A 14,823-nucleotide genomic window follows, 5' to 3' on the forward strand; every position below is an offset into this window, starting at 1 on the left:
GTCTATTAACTGCTGTACAAAACCTGGAGATTGAAGATTAGTCATGTTTACGGCCGACCATATAGACACGCGAAGTAGCAGTTAACTGTTTATTTTGTTGCTTGGGCTGGTACTACAGTTAGACAATTGCATCAGTTGTAATTGTTGCATACAGAGGGTTTTTTTACATAACATTTAAGACACTCCTCTAGAGTTCACATGGTTCTCTTGAAAAGTATGCACAAAGACTAAGGAAAAAGGACATTTAGAACTGCTCAATACTGGAGATTTAAGTCATCTGTTAAGCAGAGAATATTGGTCAGTGAATCTGCCAATCCTTTTTGATCACAAAATATTCTTTGGTTTTCTACAGCTTTTGGAAGACCAATTGAGCTCTTCTCTTCTGAGTGACTAAAGTTTAGCTGAGGAAAGGCAGGAAGCTTCCATTTGGCAGTGTTGTTTCAGAGCATGCTGGATCTACTTTTACACCACTTAACAAGAGACTAGGTTCTTCCAGTTCTGGCCACAGACAGGGGTTGTGGTAAACAGGAGCTGCAAGTTTCCTACTGGATAAAATAGGCATTTCATTTGCAAATTTAGCTCTGCATTGTGTTGGTAGTTGACACACATCGTAAAGGGAGTTGATCTATCTGAAAAGTGCAACAAGACAATCCACTAAGACCCATTAAACACTAGTTAAGCGGTGAAGTGATAGGACATCAGGCTTAAAACTGAAGTTCCTTCTGGATCCCCCAGAGTGTATCTGCACTCTTCCTCAACTTGTCTTCCTCTTCGCTCTTCAGGGTCATTTTCACCACGTCGGTAATTCCTGAGTAGCCCAGGACACAAGGAACACTAAGGAAGACGTCATCTTTAATTCCATGCATGCCCTAGAAGAACAGTAAAAAGAAAGACTTAAGCCAATTAAATAATGTGTTGATTTGCATGTAATAAATGCTTTCCCCATTAGCGGGAAGGGGGAGGAAGTGCCATCCTTGCAGGGAGAATGTATGAGTTTGGGTAGCCCGTGAGGTGCTCTACAGATCCATCAACTCCATGCAGGATGGCCCATCAACAACTGGAGGGCACAACCTTGGCCACCTGTGATCTGGAAGATGGGCTGGTTTTGCTAAGGTGTTGACTTCCCTTCTTGACAAGCAGCTTTTCATCCGCATGAGGAAAGCAATTGTCTGTTTCTTATTTAAAGCAAACTCATTTACTTGCTTTGGCAGCTACTGCCTCTGTTAGCTTCACTATGCATACAGCATAGTAATAGTAAGAAAACACCTTAGCATTTGACACTGAGCATGTTTTACCTTCACCATTGTAGAAACTGGATGCACTCTCCTTAAATTCTTCATGAGAGTTTCAGCTAGATCAGCCACAGAAAGACCAATTGCCCAGGATGTGTATCCCTTCAGCTTGATAACCTCATAAGCACTGCGGGAGAACATTAAAAGAATTGAATCTTTCAGCAAAAAAACATTTCTTTAAAAGAAACATGTCTATTAAGCAACAGCATAGCTGTCCATCTATACTTCAGGTGAAGTCCATCTGAGCCTACTTATCCTCTATCTCCAAACGGCATCTGTTGCAGGCATTCGATCTATTAATTTTTTATTCTTACAAGCAAGCTACTAGCCTTTCTCTGTAGAGATGTTGGTGCCTGCATGGAGTAGCTTTGCTTGCATGTTTTGTCAAGCCATAGTTAATATTTAAACATGAAATACATATGAGCAGCATGCTCAAAGTCCTTGCTTTGCTCCTTCTCCCTTCCTGGCCACACCATTTGGGGGTGGAGGCGAGGAGAGAATCTACCAGCCTTGGCTTGTCAGGTTGTCTAAGCAAAGCTAGTCAATGGTTTGTTTGGAAATATGCAAACCAGGGTTCAGATTATATGGTACAACAAGCCACAGCTTGTGGTTGTTGCATGTAGCACAAGCAAGAATGAGGGAGAAGCAATCTGGATTTTTGAACGCCTACACTAACAAGCTGCTAATTCACATTTCATGATAGTTAAACATTAACATTAACTATTACCTAGCATGTTACGTGAACCAGGGCAGTTTGTAAATGGATCAGTCCTTCAGGAATGTGAAATGTATGCACAATTTACTTTATTTCGCTTTCAAAACATTCAAATTCCATAGTGCAGAATATAGTGATTGCTATATAGTATCTATCAACAAAGAGAAATTAACTGCTAAACAGTGGTTTCCAACATTGGAAAAGCACTCTTCAGTAATCTGGCACTGTAAACAGCACTCTAAATCAATATTTCTTAAAAACTAGACAACTGGAGATTATATTGTAGGAAAACGAAGGGGGTTTGGTCCAAAGTTAAGTGCATGTCATGGGGCAAAAATGCTCCTTTAAGGATCAGGGGACCTCGATGAAGCAATGTAGGCTGTGGCATCCTTGAAAATGAGACACAGGCAATTTCTGGAAGCTCAGTGGAACCCCATTTCCTCTCTCTCACAGAGACGAGATAAAGATTACCTTTCTACCACATGCTTGTGGACTTCTTTCCAGTTCTCCTTGTCACTATCAGACCCCATGTCTGGATGCAAAGTTTTCAAAGAGACGCCAGCAACATTCACGCCACTCCAGACAGGCACTGAATAAAATGCAGGAGATTTTTCTGAGCAATCTAGAACGTTTTCCAACCTCACAGAAAGTAAGATTCACAAGTGTTTCGAACAGATCTGAGCTGGGCAGTTAATGTAGCATGATATACCAAGTACCGTTTTATAATTACTAAGAATCTTGCTACGCACACATACCTTTCCCTTAAACTTTGGCTAACAGGCAGTGGAGATGGATCCTTGTGCTCATCCATGCTGGATTAGCCACTGACCTGTTCCTTTTAACTCATAAACCCAGGGAAAAGGGTGGGTTTTCGTCCTGCTGTGGCTATGCACACACATCTTCCTAAAATGGTCCATAGCCCTTGGGGTAGAAGAAAGACTGCAAAAGTGCTGTGACCACACGCACAGGGCTTGGCAACCATATACTGCATATAATCTGTCATTCAAGGATGAGTGTGGCGGCGGCAGCTGCTCACCTAAGGCAAGCAAGCAGCCAAGTCCACAGCTGAGGGCCAGATTCAAGTAATGAAGCCTGCTAATGGAAGCTCGTGCAAGGACTTGTGCTAGCGCACTGTGGCTTTCCCCTCTACCTCCCCACCACCACCACCAATTGGCTTGGGGTGTCAGAGAGGGAGAGAAACCCCAGAACAGTGCACTCGGGAGGGGAGAGGGGATTGTGCTTATATTCACGGCTATGAGACGGGATAGAGGAGTAGTAGAGTGGAATCTGAGTTTATGCATCAAAGCAGAATTCTAGTGGCAGCATTGGTGCAGGGCTGTATGAGATCACACAACTCCCAAATATAGGACGACAGAGGGGCCAAGACAAGTAACTTGTAACTGCTTTACTGAACACCAGCATGCAAGGGTCTCTGACATGAAAAGGATTTACTGTGAACTCCCCAGTTAGGAGTAAAGGGTAGAATTTAGCCTGGTAGGGTTTGGCCTACTTGGATTACAAAGCTGACCTTTTGCAACAGAACTGCTCAAGTCAAATATAGACCATCTAGTGTTACTTCATGCAGTAGGGACAGCTAGATTATATTCCTAACTTCCATACAGAGGGAAGAGTATGGAAACCTCTCTGTGGGTTTGCCCAGCACCTAAGTCTGATGTGGTCAACGATTCTATAGCAGTCTTCAAATTTCCAAAAAGCTGTCATTTGTTGGATTCCAACTCCCCATCAGCCCATCATGGTCAATGATCCTGGTCAATGATAAGAGCTGTAGTTCAGCAATGTCCAGAGAAAACTATGTTACCTAACCCAGTGTTAGGAGATGCTTCCTAATGGTATGAATTCCTCAGCAATGGAACACTGCCTCCGGAGGCGATGGGCTCTCCTTCATTGCAGGCATTTAAGTAGATAATGGAATGTCCATCAGGGATGCTGTACATGCACCCTGCATTGGAGGATCCAGCATTAAGCAGGGGATTAGCCTAAATTAACTCAAAGGTTCCTTCTAACTCTACGATTCTACACTCAAGAGCTAGATCTGGGAAATGCTCGATTACTCTCCTTTTCACCAGGTACCATTACCATCAGTATATTCCAATCCCACTCCCCATCTTCCAAGAACATGAAGGAAGTCAGAATGCAATAGTCTGTTTCCTTTGTGAGTTGGGTAGCAAATGGATTGCGTGTCATGCTTACCACTGGAGTCTCCATGCTCTCCAACAATCCAGCCATGGCAGCTGAGAGGGTGGATGCCCAGCCTCTCGCCCATCAGGTGGCGGAAACGGGCAGAATCCAGATTGCAACCGCTTCCAATCACACGGTGCTTAGGGAAGCCACTGATCTTCCAGGCCACATAGGTCAGAATATCCACTGTCAACAAGCAAAGTCACCTGGTTAGAAAGTGATTGTCATATGCACTATTGAAGACAAACACGCTTCGAGAGCACTGGGAATCTGCAATCCTTCTCCACAGGCTGTTTAATTTCATCTCCTATTCTACACAAGGCTACCTTAATGATGAAACGCCAAAACCATCCTGGCTCCAGGCAGCAGTTGAAGGGCAGAGGGAATATTGAAGTGCTTCTTTACAATCCTCTCATTTTAATATGAGGTGCTCAGGCAAGAGTGATGGTTCTGTACTATGGTTCTGACTTTCCTAGTAGACCCCGTGAGTTAACAGCACCATTCCAGAATTATCTGTGTCTTACAGAGGACTCAGGGAGAGATATCTCACTTGGGACCAGGACATGCAGGCATGACTGAAGCAGGACTTACCATCCTGCAAGTATCCCAACAACTCCCCAAGCTCTTATCCAGCAGAGCAACCAAAGCTCTTTCCTTTTGCCAAAGTCTCTAGTTTAACTTCCTGAACTTCTGCATCCAGACATCATGGTAAACTATGGCTTATTGGGGTCAAAGCAAGACTTGGGCTTGCACCTGTTCCCATCTTCTCCAGCCCCGAGAATAAGTTTGGAAGCCTTCACTTCCTTATTAACTACAGTTTATTTGTTCTTCTGAACCCATCAAAAAGAAAGCTTCCAACCTCATAGCCACAAGGGCTGGGCATGGGAACATGACAACAGGGCTCATAGGAATTCAAGAGCTGCCTTACAGAGTTGGGGCCATGGTCCATCCAGCTTGGCATTGCCAAGGAATCTTTCTTGGTTCTATCTGGAGCTGTCAGGGTTTGAACCTTCAACTTTCCTACGTTAGGAACACACGCTTCAACACTGAGCTATGGTCCATCCACCATGATTTACCAGGGCATCTGAATGCAGCCACTGTGCAAATAGATCAGAGAAGAGTGTGCAAGTGCGTTGGCACAGAGAGTAATATGGTGTAAATGGGCTATTAGCTAGGTAGTAGGCAAAGCACCTAATTTTACATGGGGAAAAGTTAGGCGTTTCCTGTAGACTGTACCCTAACAGTCAAACATGGAAGTACTGCTGTATTTCCCATGAGACAGTGGAATGATGTGATCTCTTAACAGATCTTAGCCATGAGTGTCACCACCATAGTTCCAATCATCGTAGATACTAGATAGCAAAATCATTCTTCAAATGAAGATCCTTATATAGCCAAAACAGCACCACCCACACTCAGAAAGGAGTTATGAGCAAGTTTATGGAACCCAGAAGTCCATGAAATCTTTAGAAAAGGGAGGATGTAACCTGGAGCAGCCCAATGAAAGACAGCATCATCAGTGGGCATGGAATGATGATTGGCTGCTGAGTAGATAGGGTGGGGACATGGGAAGAGGTAAGAGAATGGGGTATTCTGCGAAAGGGCATGGCTGAATGGAACCCTGAACAGGAGCACTCCATGGGGCGATATTTAGTTGCAGGTCCCACTTCAGAATCGAAACTTAAGTGTTAAACCATGATGCCCTGGTGGAATAGATATTTTCCTTTTCATGGCTAAGGGAAAACTTGGAATGCTTTCAGGATTCCCCGATTTCCTTCTTGGAAGCAAGGAATTTCTCCTTTCAAAGGCCTGGAGGGTGAATTATGGTCCATAAGCAGTTAAGAGTAGGACACAACCAACCTGGATTTGAAACAACAAGCAGCTTGCAGTCAGGACTGTACTTGACAATGCTGGGAATGATGAATTTGAAGATGTTCACGTTGCGCTGAACCAAGTTAAGGCGAGACTCGCCTTCTTGCTGGCGGGCTCCAGCAGTGATGATGACCAGCTTGGAGTGTGCAGTCACAGCATAGTCTGCAAAAATAAACACCTTTGTTTGTTCAAGATACATTTCACAATGCATTTTACAAATCCAGACAAATTGAATGCACAAAGCACGACTGGGAGAGGGAAATAATTGGGCCCGCAGGAGCAGAAGGACACCTCTGAGGGCCTGTCACTGGCAGTTTTATGAGCTGTATAAAGGGAATTTGTGCCTCAGAGAACCTGAAGTCCTAATGATTGCTCTCTAAGAAATTGGCTGTGTTCTTCCAAGTGTTAGCTTAGGGGCTAGAAACTTGTTTTTAGAGTTTTTTGGAAACTAATAGTAAAATAGCTGCTTGGACTAAATCACCTTTGTTCATCCGGATGTAAGAGCAGCTGCTATGACTTCAGACACCCCTTATTGCTATCATAATTCTACTGCTACTTCTCCCTTAAAAACGATTAAATGTTTTATATGCATGTAATTTTGCTTTCAATTAGACCCTGTTTAGAAACATAAGACAAAAAATCAAGCCACTTTTCTGCAAAGCCCAGGCCCCTTCTGGAGTTAATGTTTTCAGGTGATATTGCTCTGAAAAGAGAATGGAAGGGGAAACCATGACTAAGCTCTCCAATGTAACCCTTGGGAGCAGGGGGAAAGTGCCCTTTGCAGAGCCATTAAGTGCTATTTAAAATTTTATCAAAGGTCTGTGGTCAGGAAAGGACTGTGGTCGGGAAATGAAGCAAAGAAGAGCTCTTGTCTGCCAGTTTTAGAGCAGCAGTTTTAGCAAAAGCAACAATACACTTCTCTACACTGTAGCTCCTCTGCTTTGTGCTTTTGATTGACAAGGATTCAATTTATTTGGTATCTGCTCTCTTACACTACGGCCAGTTGTTCAACTTGCATCAAAGACCTTCCCAAGGCTGAAAAGCCTGTTTCCAGGGTTTTTTCGTTCAGGCTTTTTAAAGGAGTGTAAAAAGGGAAGTCAATTCACATGCCTTCTCTACACCTCTCATCTCTTCCTGGCCTGAGAAGCCTTATTGACCCCAAGCCAGCACTACCAGAGGAATCAGGCTATTCATTTATCATACATCTGAACAATTCCATCCTAGCTGAGTCTAACAACCCCACATACTACTGGAAGCAATGGCAGAATGGCCACAGCATGCAAGAACTGGCTTGGAATCTTGCAATATTTTGTTTTAGACTAGGAGTGAGGACTCAACAAAAAGGGACACCCAGTTGTTGTTGCTTCTGTGTGTTTGTTTGTTTGTTTGTTTGTTTAGTTATCAGCATGTTTGTCAAAATTAATTTGTTTGTCTCAGATAACACTGATATGTTCAAACCTAAAAATATAATAAGCCCAGTGTAAATTCATGTACAGTGCTATACTGAAGGCACTTTATCCCTACCAGGCTCATGATCCTTTTTTGGCTTTAAATGTGTCTGTTTTAATGTTTTCACTCACACTGGAAGTAACAGAGTACTCAAGAGTGTGACTAATTTTTTTGCCCACTTTGCAGGGCCAGGAGAATTCTGCATCCTAGCTGCTTCCAAGGGCCTCCTCTGGGGCCCTACCAACATTATAGCTCTGATATCAGTTGGGCTAGGCTTAGGAGATACTTGCAGCAGTGAGGAGGCATGCTCCAAAACCACCAACACCCCTCAAATGTTGGGGTTCTGAGTCTCTGCTGTCAGATGGATAGATCTTGCCTATTCTATGGCCCCAAGACATCCTCTCAGGAATTTTAGGACTGCACCCATAATCCATTCTCTCAACACTTCCCTATTGATAGTATTTGCTGCACCAAAAGAAGCCAAAACAGGATTCCCTTATATTTGTTCTAAGCTGTGCCAAGCAGACCTGTCAAAGGGTGAGCATTTGTAGTGATGGAAATGGACAGAAGAGCAGGCCAACTCAGCCAGCAGAAGGAAACAGTGATGACCAAATTCTTAGTTAATATAAATAGCCTTTTCTATCCTTGTGGTATCATAAATTTGATGCTCATTGCTAACTTTATCAAACCATGCTGCTTTTCAAAGTGATGCAACTTAAACCACACAAAACATCCTTTATCCACAACACCAACTCTCCAATGCTTTCTGTATAATTCTGTGCAGGTCAGCTGCTGGTTAAACCAGCTGCCTTCAAGTCATCATTGCCATAGTGAAAGCTCTTTAAAGATGGACATTCCACAACTTTGGTCTTGCCTAAGGCAAGAGAAGTCACCTCTACTTCCAGAGGCACAGAGGCTTCCCTCTCAGAGAAACTGCTGGATGTTGCCTTGCTATGTAGCATCTGAAATAGATGGCCTGTACATAGAGGACAGGGAAATACTAACCTTTGCCAGAGACAATTTTTGGTGTCCTGAGAAAGAGGCTGCCATGCTGAAGGTCCAACATCTCTCCCTTCAGCTTGTCCTCCATGACATCAACGAGGGCAAGTTCATCAGCCAAATCCTACAAAAAGCCAAGAACAGATAGATCAACCCACTGGCTTTTTTAGAGACCTGAATTTTGTGGCTCTGGGAAGGCCTGCAGAAGCAGACATACACCAAGACAAATTGCAGCCCACCAGGCCCTGCCAAGGCCTTGATAATAATAAAAATAAACAGTTCCCAGCAGGCAGCAAAACTAGGAAACTCCTGATAAACCACTATACATGGCTGTTGGGAGTGTTTGGTCTGGAGCAGGGGTCGGCAAGATTTACCGGCCATGGGCTGGATCACTCCCACAGAGATCATCCATGGGCTGGAGTGGCACAGCACGACACTGGAAATCGCATCTGCGCATGCCCAGACACCGAAAATCGCACCTGCGCACAAGTGATTTCCAGTGGAGTATGTCCCATTGAAGCCAATGGACTTATTTCTGAATAGGCAAGCATAGGCTGCATTGCTAGGATTTGTATTCACAAACTGAGTTTATGGAAACATACTTGACTGTCTATGAAAACACCTCTACCTATGCTTTATAGAACATTTTATTTTTACAGAAAGACATAGCAATACACAAATTTAGCATTATTGCATTTGTTCATCACTTTTCTTACACAGTAGCACGAAGTGACTTACATTAAATTCAGTTAAGAACAACAACAACAAAAAAACACCTCAAAACACAGCAATGCAAATAAACAGCTAAAAATATTGCTAAACGAAAAAGCAAGACCACGGATCTTGCCCCCACGAAACACAGATTTTACCTACCTTCATCAAAATGCTTATGGCACAAGCCATGCCAACTGCACCAACCCCAACCACTGTGATCTTGTTGTGGGCATGAGGGTGTTCCTCTTTGTGAACATTTTCAATCAGCTTTTCCTTGAGAGACATCTTGTAGCTCTGTGGGAGGAAACATAAGAATACAATCAACTAATTTTCATCACTTGTTGAATTGTGCTGTGATGATAAGTTAACACAGTCCATTTCAAGTATGGATTCCATCACTAAGATACACACACCACAGAGTTTACTCTGCAAATTTGCAAGAACCTTGATTTTGCTTGAATTGCTATTGCAGTACTTGAATTTTAGCAGATTCTTCTGTTTTCACAATGGGAACAAAGTCATGAGTAAATTGCCCATTGATTTACATGGGATCAAAGTTCAATCGACAAATTTTAGTGTGGATCCAAACCACGGTTGGCACATATGTATCATTCCCCCCCCCCAAATACACATTAGAAAATTTGGCAGGGTCATTGCAGGTGAGAGACAGAGGTTTTCAAGAAGTGGAATGCTAATGTACACAGTCAACACAAAACCACACAGTATCTTATCAAAGGATCTTGCAAGCTCAGTGCATTGTGCAACAAAATATCTTGTCAGTTTGATCAGTATGCTTTCAGGCACAAAGTCTACCCAGGGTGTGATTGAGAACTAAGAGATGTGACTGACTCACTCACTCGGAAGTAGTGAAATGCTTTTTCTTTTTGTTCTATATGCTTGTCTCAAAGTTTTTATTTTGTTTTGTTTAATGTTAAAAGCTGTCTTGGGAGAGAACAGCATATAAAAAACATAAAATATTATGCTTTATTCTGACCACAACAACTCTGGAAATGGTGTAGGGGACAAGAAAACTGGCAGCATGGCAGGTGGAAATCCCCAGGAGGCCAAAGGTTGATTCTGGACATCACATTGAGCCAGAGTCCAGAGCTACAAGCTACTAGCAAGTCAGGAAAATAAAAAAATTGGGTAGTACCAACAAGAGGTAGGGGTGCATGCCTGCCAATGCAAGAGCACAAAAGTGAAAATAAAGGGGTCAATATAGCAGATTAGTGGTCAGTGTTGCAGGAATGAAGGGGCATTTCATGATGTTAAACTTTGGAATTAAGAGTGTCAGGCAGTTCTGAATCAAAATCAGCAACAAGCCATTGCCATCTCAATTTAAAGTTGGTCAACCAAACTGGGGGAGGGAGTATGGCGCAAGCAATGTGTAATGTAGTGGCATAAAGGCACATCTGCTTGGTGGGAGAAGGCTGGTGAAGAGGAGGAAGGATGCCCAACAGGACCGAGGAGGGAGGGCACATTAAAGGGATATATTGGTGGGCAGAGTTTGAGAGAAGAATGTGGAATGTAGATTCTGGAACACTGACAGCAAGGAGCTAGGATGACACATCTCAGAACCAGTCCTTAAAAGATGGGCTTCCAAAGCTCATGGGATAGTCAGCCATACACCTGTAGTCCAAAATTATGACAATCCCTGCATTCAAAGCTGCCCCATGTAGAACAACTGCAAGGTGGGGGACGACCAAAAAGTCTGATCTCTCCTGGGTGCATCATTTCAGTGTCATCTGGTATGCAGCACTCTGCTCAGTTATGCTCTTTGCAGCAATGACGCTACTGCAAATGTGGAAATACTGAGCGTCCCTACTGAATATATTGAATCAGAATTACTGTAGGTCTTTTTGTTGCTACTATATGCAGCTGTTCATTTGGTGGTTAAAGAGCAAATCAAGGCAAGCACTCTGTCTCTCTCTCCACCGTGACCATCAGCACTCCAGTTTGGTGATCAGTAAGTATTTGGAGACATTCGTGACAATGAGCGAGTTTTGCAACAAAACAAAGCCACAACTTCTGAAGCAGTAGCAAGTGAATGACCTAGAAACTTCCCCATAGACTAAAAACACCTGCTTATTAGTTGCAAATAATAGTGTGAATTAACAACAGTGCAGTTCAGAGTGAGGCACAAGCAAGATTCATATGCAGTACGTACATTAAGCTCCACATCGTTCCAATGAAATTCAGCAAGCAAAATGGAAACCCAATTCCACTGCCCTGTAGGGGCCAAGGTCACAAGGGCACATTCTGACATGAAAGGGCTCTGGTATGTAGATGGTATCTGATGAGAAGCTGAATTCAAAGGGAATCTGCATGTGTGATGCTAGGAAAGCCATGGGGGGTTAACATGCACCTAGATTTACAAAATCCAACATGTTGGAAGAAGGAAGGGGAAATCTGGTAAATCGTGTTCCTGTAACCAAACACAGGACAAAAAGCGGAATATTATTAGAACCTGGAACCAGTGGTCCACTTCTGGAGTCATTTAAAGAAGTATCATACCTCTTTAAGCAATCATGGCTTCCCCCAAAGAATCATAGGAACCATAGTTTGAGTTCTGAGAGTTCCCTTCACTCTGGGAGTTGTGACTATGTGAGAATAGGGGTCTTCAAGCAACTCACAGCAGCCTTAACAAACTAGTTCCCTGAGTTATTTGAGATAAGGCATGACTGAAGTGGTATGATACTGCCTTTAAAGGTGAGATGAGGCCTTGAGTCCAATTCACAAAATCAAACTCTTACACTGAGAATGCACTGAACCATGTGCATCCACATGAGCTGTGTGTGTGTGTGTGTGTGAGAGAGAGAGAGAGAGAGAGAGAGAGAGAGAGAGAATATGAATAAATTCACAACCTTGGTGCCATCACCACAATGCTGCCAAATGCATTTTCAGTAACAGCGTGGTAAATACACACTTGTGTTACAAGCCATTTGGTTTGTGTGCTGGAACAACTACATCAACTTCCTGTGTGAACTGAGCCACTCCACATTCAAGCCTAATTTAGCCCCAACTGCTGGGTCTGTAGACATTAAGTTCTTCTGCCAGCTCCCTGCCTGGAACTAACTGCACACAGTCATAGCCATGTACAGGATCAGCCTCGTTGTGCAGCCAAGAGTGCTGGGCTTTGACAGGGCTCAGATCTCAGCTTCTTAATGAAGCTAATTGGCTGACCTTGCATCTCATTTTAACCTATTTCCATTGCAAGGAGCTCCCACTGAAAGGGCAAAATAAACAGGTAAGACAAACGAAAAAACACAGTGGGTGGGGAAGTTGGGAAGCATCATGGAAAAATGTGAGGAGGGTGGTCAGTGTTGCATATAGAAAATGATGTTCTACTGGGCAAAAGCTGCATTCCACTCTGCATGTGGCCCACTTCAGCATATGTAGTTTGGGCCCTATAGTTTGCATTCCTGCACAGTCCTAAGAATTACCCCTAATAAATCTGCAAGAATCTGGGGAGTCACAACAAATTGAGGGAAAGGGCATTTCCCCCACAACACAATGCCTGGCTCCACCTATTCTCACTGAAGAGTGAAGTGATTCACTAACACAAGTTATCTTCTCTGGGATTCTTCCGGCATCCCTTAAACTAGGTAGCAATTCTGTTAACCAGGAAGGGTATTAAGCCTTGGGATGTAGACAGATTTCAGGCTTAGCGGATATACTTAAAACACACACACACAAAAAATACCAAAATATAATCAGCCAAAGCCCATGCAGGAGCAAGTTATAATTAAAAAAAACCAAGGTGTCTAGAATTTGGTGTTCTGAACCAAAACTGAACTCACAGTACTTGAACTCTAAGCTATTTTAAGTGGGGAGAAGCAGTCTCGTTAGGGCAGCCTGAAACCCTCGGCGATCTAACGCAGATCCGTCAGAGATCAGCAGATCCAGATCTACCTTCCTCCCACCCCTACATAAGCGGCACTATATTCCTAAGGGGGTCACCGACTGCGATCGCATCCAGCTACTGCCGAGATGAACTACCGCTTTATGCCCCTCCCAATTAAATTTCCGGGAAGCGGGCCATGTGAGGCACCGAGTCCAGTGCTGACCAGTTTTCCCGGTGCAAGATATTCAATGGTCGGGCAGGGGGGAGATGCAGGCGGGGAATGGAGAGAACCGTCCACACTTCCTCCTCCGTGCGAGTCGAATGCAATCAGGTTGATTTAGTTGCCAGCGATAAAAGGCAAGGAGGAATCCCGGCTCAAAGAACTACGCGAGCCAGAGACAGAATACCACCGCGATCTTCGCCTGGGGGTTGATAGGGCGGTGCTAGTCCCGCTCCCGGGAGGAAATAAAGGAGCTAAGAAGGTGCAACAGCCTGAGCAATAACTCTGCTGCGCTTGAGCTGCAAACCTCACCATGGACTAGCGACTTAGACGTTCCAGTGGCCCCAAAGCGCAACCTTCCCCGGACATCCCCCTCCCTTTTTTAATTTCCTCCCGGCAGTGCGATGACCCAGCGGTTTTCGGAAACCACGTTTTCCCTCCTCTCTGTAGCGGATATTGCAGAACCGAGGGCGGAGGCGGCAAGGAAATACGACGCGTCCACAGGTCCTCGCAAAGTAACTCCGCTCTCCTCACCAGCACAGTCATCTCTCCACCCCAACACACCCAAAGCCTCGGGGCATTGGAAATCCAGTTAAAAATTCCATACCTAAAGCAGCTCGAATTTATTGAGGGTCCAGGGGTCGGCGTTTTCCGTTCCAAAGTGGACTCTCTGACCTGTACAGAGCATCCCTTTCTGCAGCCGCCTCCCTCCACCCCTCGCGTTACATAAGGACCAGTGGGCCAAAGAAGGGTCCACAACAGCCTGCTTCTCTCCCCACCCCGGGCACTTCCTACAAAACCATTTCAGAAGGGCACGGGGGAGGCGGGGAGAGATTCCTATTTCCTCCTCTCACACCTTCTCACGGGTAGCCAACGTGGTGCCCTCCAAACGCACAACTCTCGCATCAGCCCAAGCTGGCGTGGCCAACAGCCTGGGATGCTGGGAGATGTGGTCCCACAACGTCCGGAGTTACCTTACCCCGACCTAGAGGGGTAGTTTTCTACGGACTCTGCCTCTCCTTCCTTGCGCGCCCAACGCCCGGTCTCTTAGCTCCGCTTTGGAGGATCTCCTTCTACCCATCCAGCAGGGGAAAGTCCTCTTTGGACGGCTTGCTTTACCCCGAGGGTGCAAGTGGCGAAAGGTGGCGCGGGGCTCTTTGCACGCCTCGCCCAGCCCGCCTCGTTCCCACGAGCGCTTCCTTACCTGGGTAAGTCTAGCAAAGCGTGCGCGCAACGACCGGGCCCTCTGATTGCCGCTGCAGTACCGCGAGGCGGGGGGAGGCGGCGGGCGCTTAAGTAGGAATCCCGCGCGTGACGTCGGAGGGGGCGGTCGCCGCCGCTTGTCTGGCGGGGTTGGCCACCGCGGGACGTGCCGGCCCACACGTCGAGGGGAGCCGGGCTTCGGCGGCGGCGCGGTTCTGACTCAGGCCGGCGCAGTCACTCCGCTGCGCACAGGCGCGAAGAGTTAGGCTCCCTGGGGATCGAAGCACGTGGCGTCCCTACTCGCTTCCTCCCGGTC

At 45.2% G+C, this 14,823-nt stretch overlaps 1 protein-coding gene across 2 annotated transcripts; it reads right to left on the reverse strand.

Moving 5' to 3' along the window:
- Nucleotides 1-75: 75 nt before the first annotated feature.
- LOC310670612 (L-lactate dehydrogenase A chain) lies at nt 76-14,823 on the reverse strand. 2 transcript variants are annotated; one of them, XM_083426202.1, is made up of 8 exons: nt 14,509-14,823; nt 9,400-9,534; nt 8,533-8,650; nt 6,067-6,240; nt 4,219-4,392; nt 2,479-2,596; nt 1,296-1,419; nt 76-869 (listed from the first exon to the last, which is right to left on the reverse strand). In XM_083426202.1, exons 2-8 carry the CDS (start codon nt 9,523-9,525, stop codon nt 705-707), a joined length of 999 nt encoding a protein of 332 aa, XP_083282328.1. In that variant the 5' UTR covers nt 9,526-9,534; nt 14,509-14,823; the 3' UTR covers nt 76-704. The 2 variants fall into 2 exon arrangements, with proteins under 2 accessions (XP_083282328.1, XP_083282329.1); XM_083426203.1 differs by having other exon boundaries at nt 9,400-12,466; nt 12,589-14,572.

The sequence above is a fragment of the Podarcis tiliguerta genome, assembly GCF_965153285.1.
Source record: "Podarcis tiliguerta genome assembly, chromosome: 1".
NCBI lineage: Eukaryota > Metazoa > Chordata > Lepidosauria > Squamata > Lacertidae > Podarcis > Podarcis tiliguerta.

Coding starts and splice junctions, on each gene's coding strand:
- LOC310670612 (XM_083426202.1), bottom strand. CDS start 9,525: ATGTCTCTCAAGGAAAAGCTGATTGAAAATGTTCACAAAGAGGAACAC. Junction 4,393..6,066: donor GCTTGTTGTTTCAAATCCAG/GTTGGTTGTGTC, acceptor GCTTGTTGACAG/TGGATATTCTGACCTATGTG. Junction 870..1,295: donor CAGTTTCTACAATGGTGAAG/GTAAAACATGCT, acceptor CTGTTCTTCTAG/GGCATGCATGGAATTAAAGA.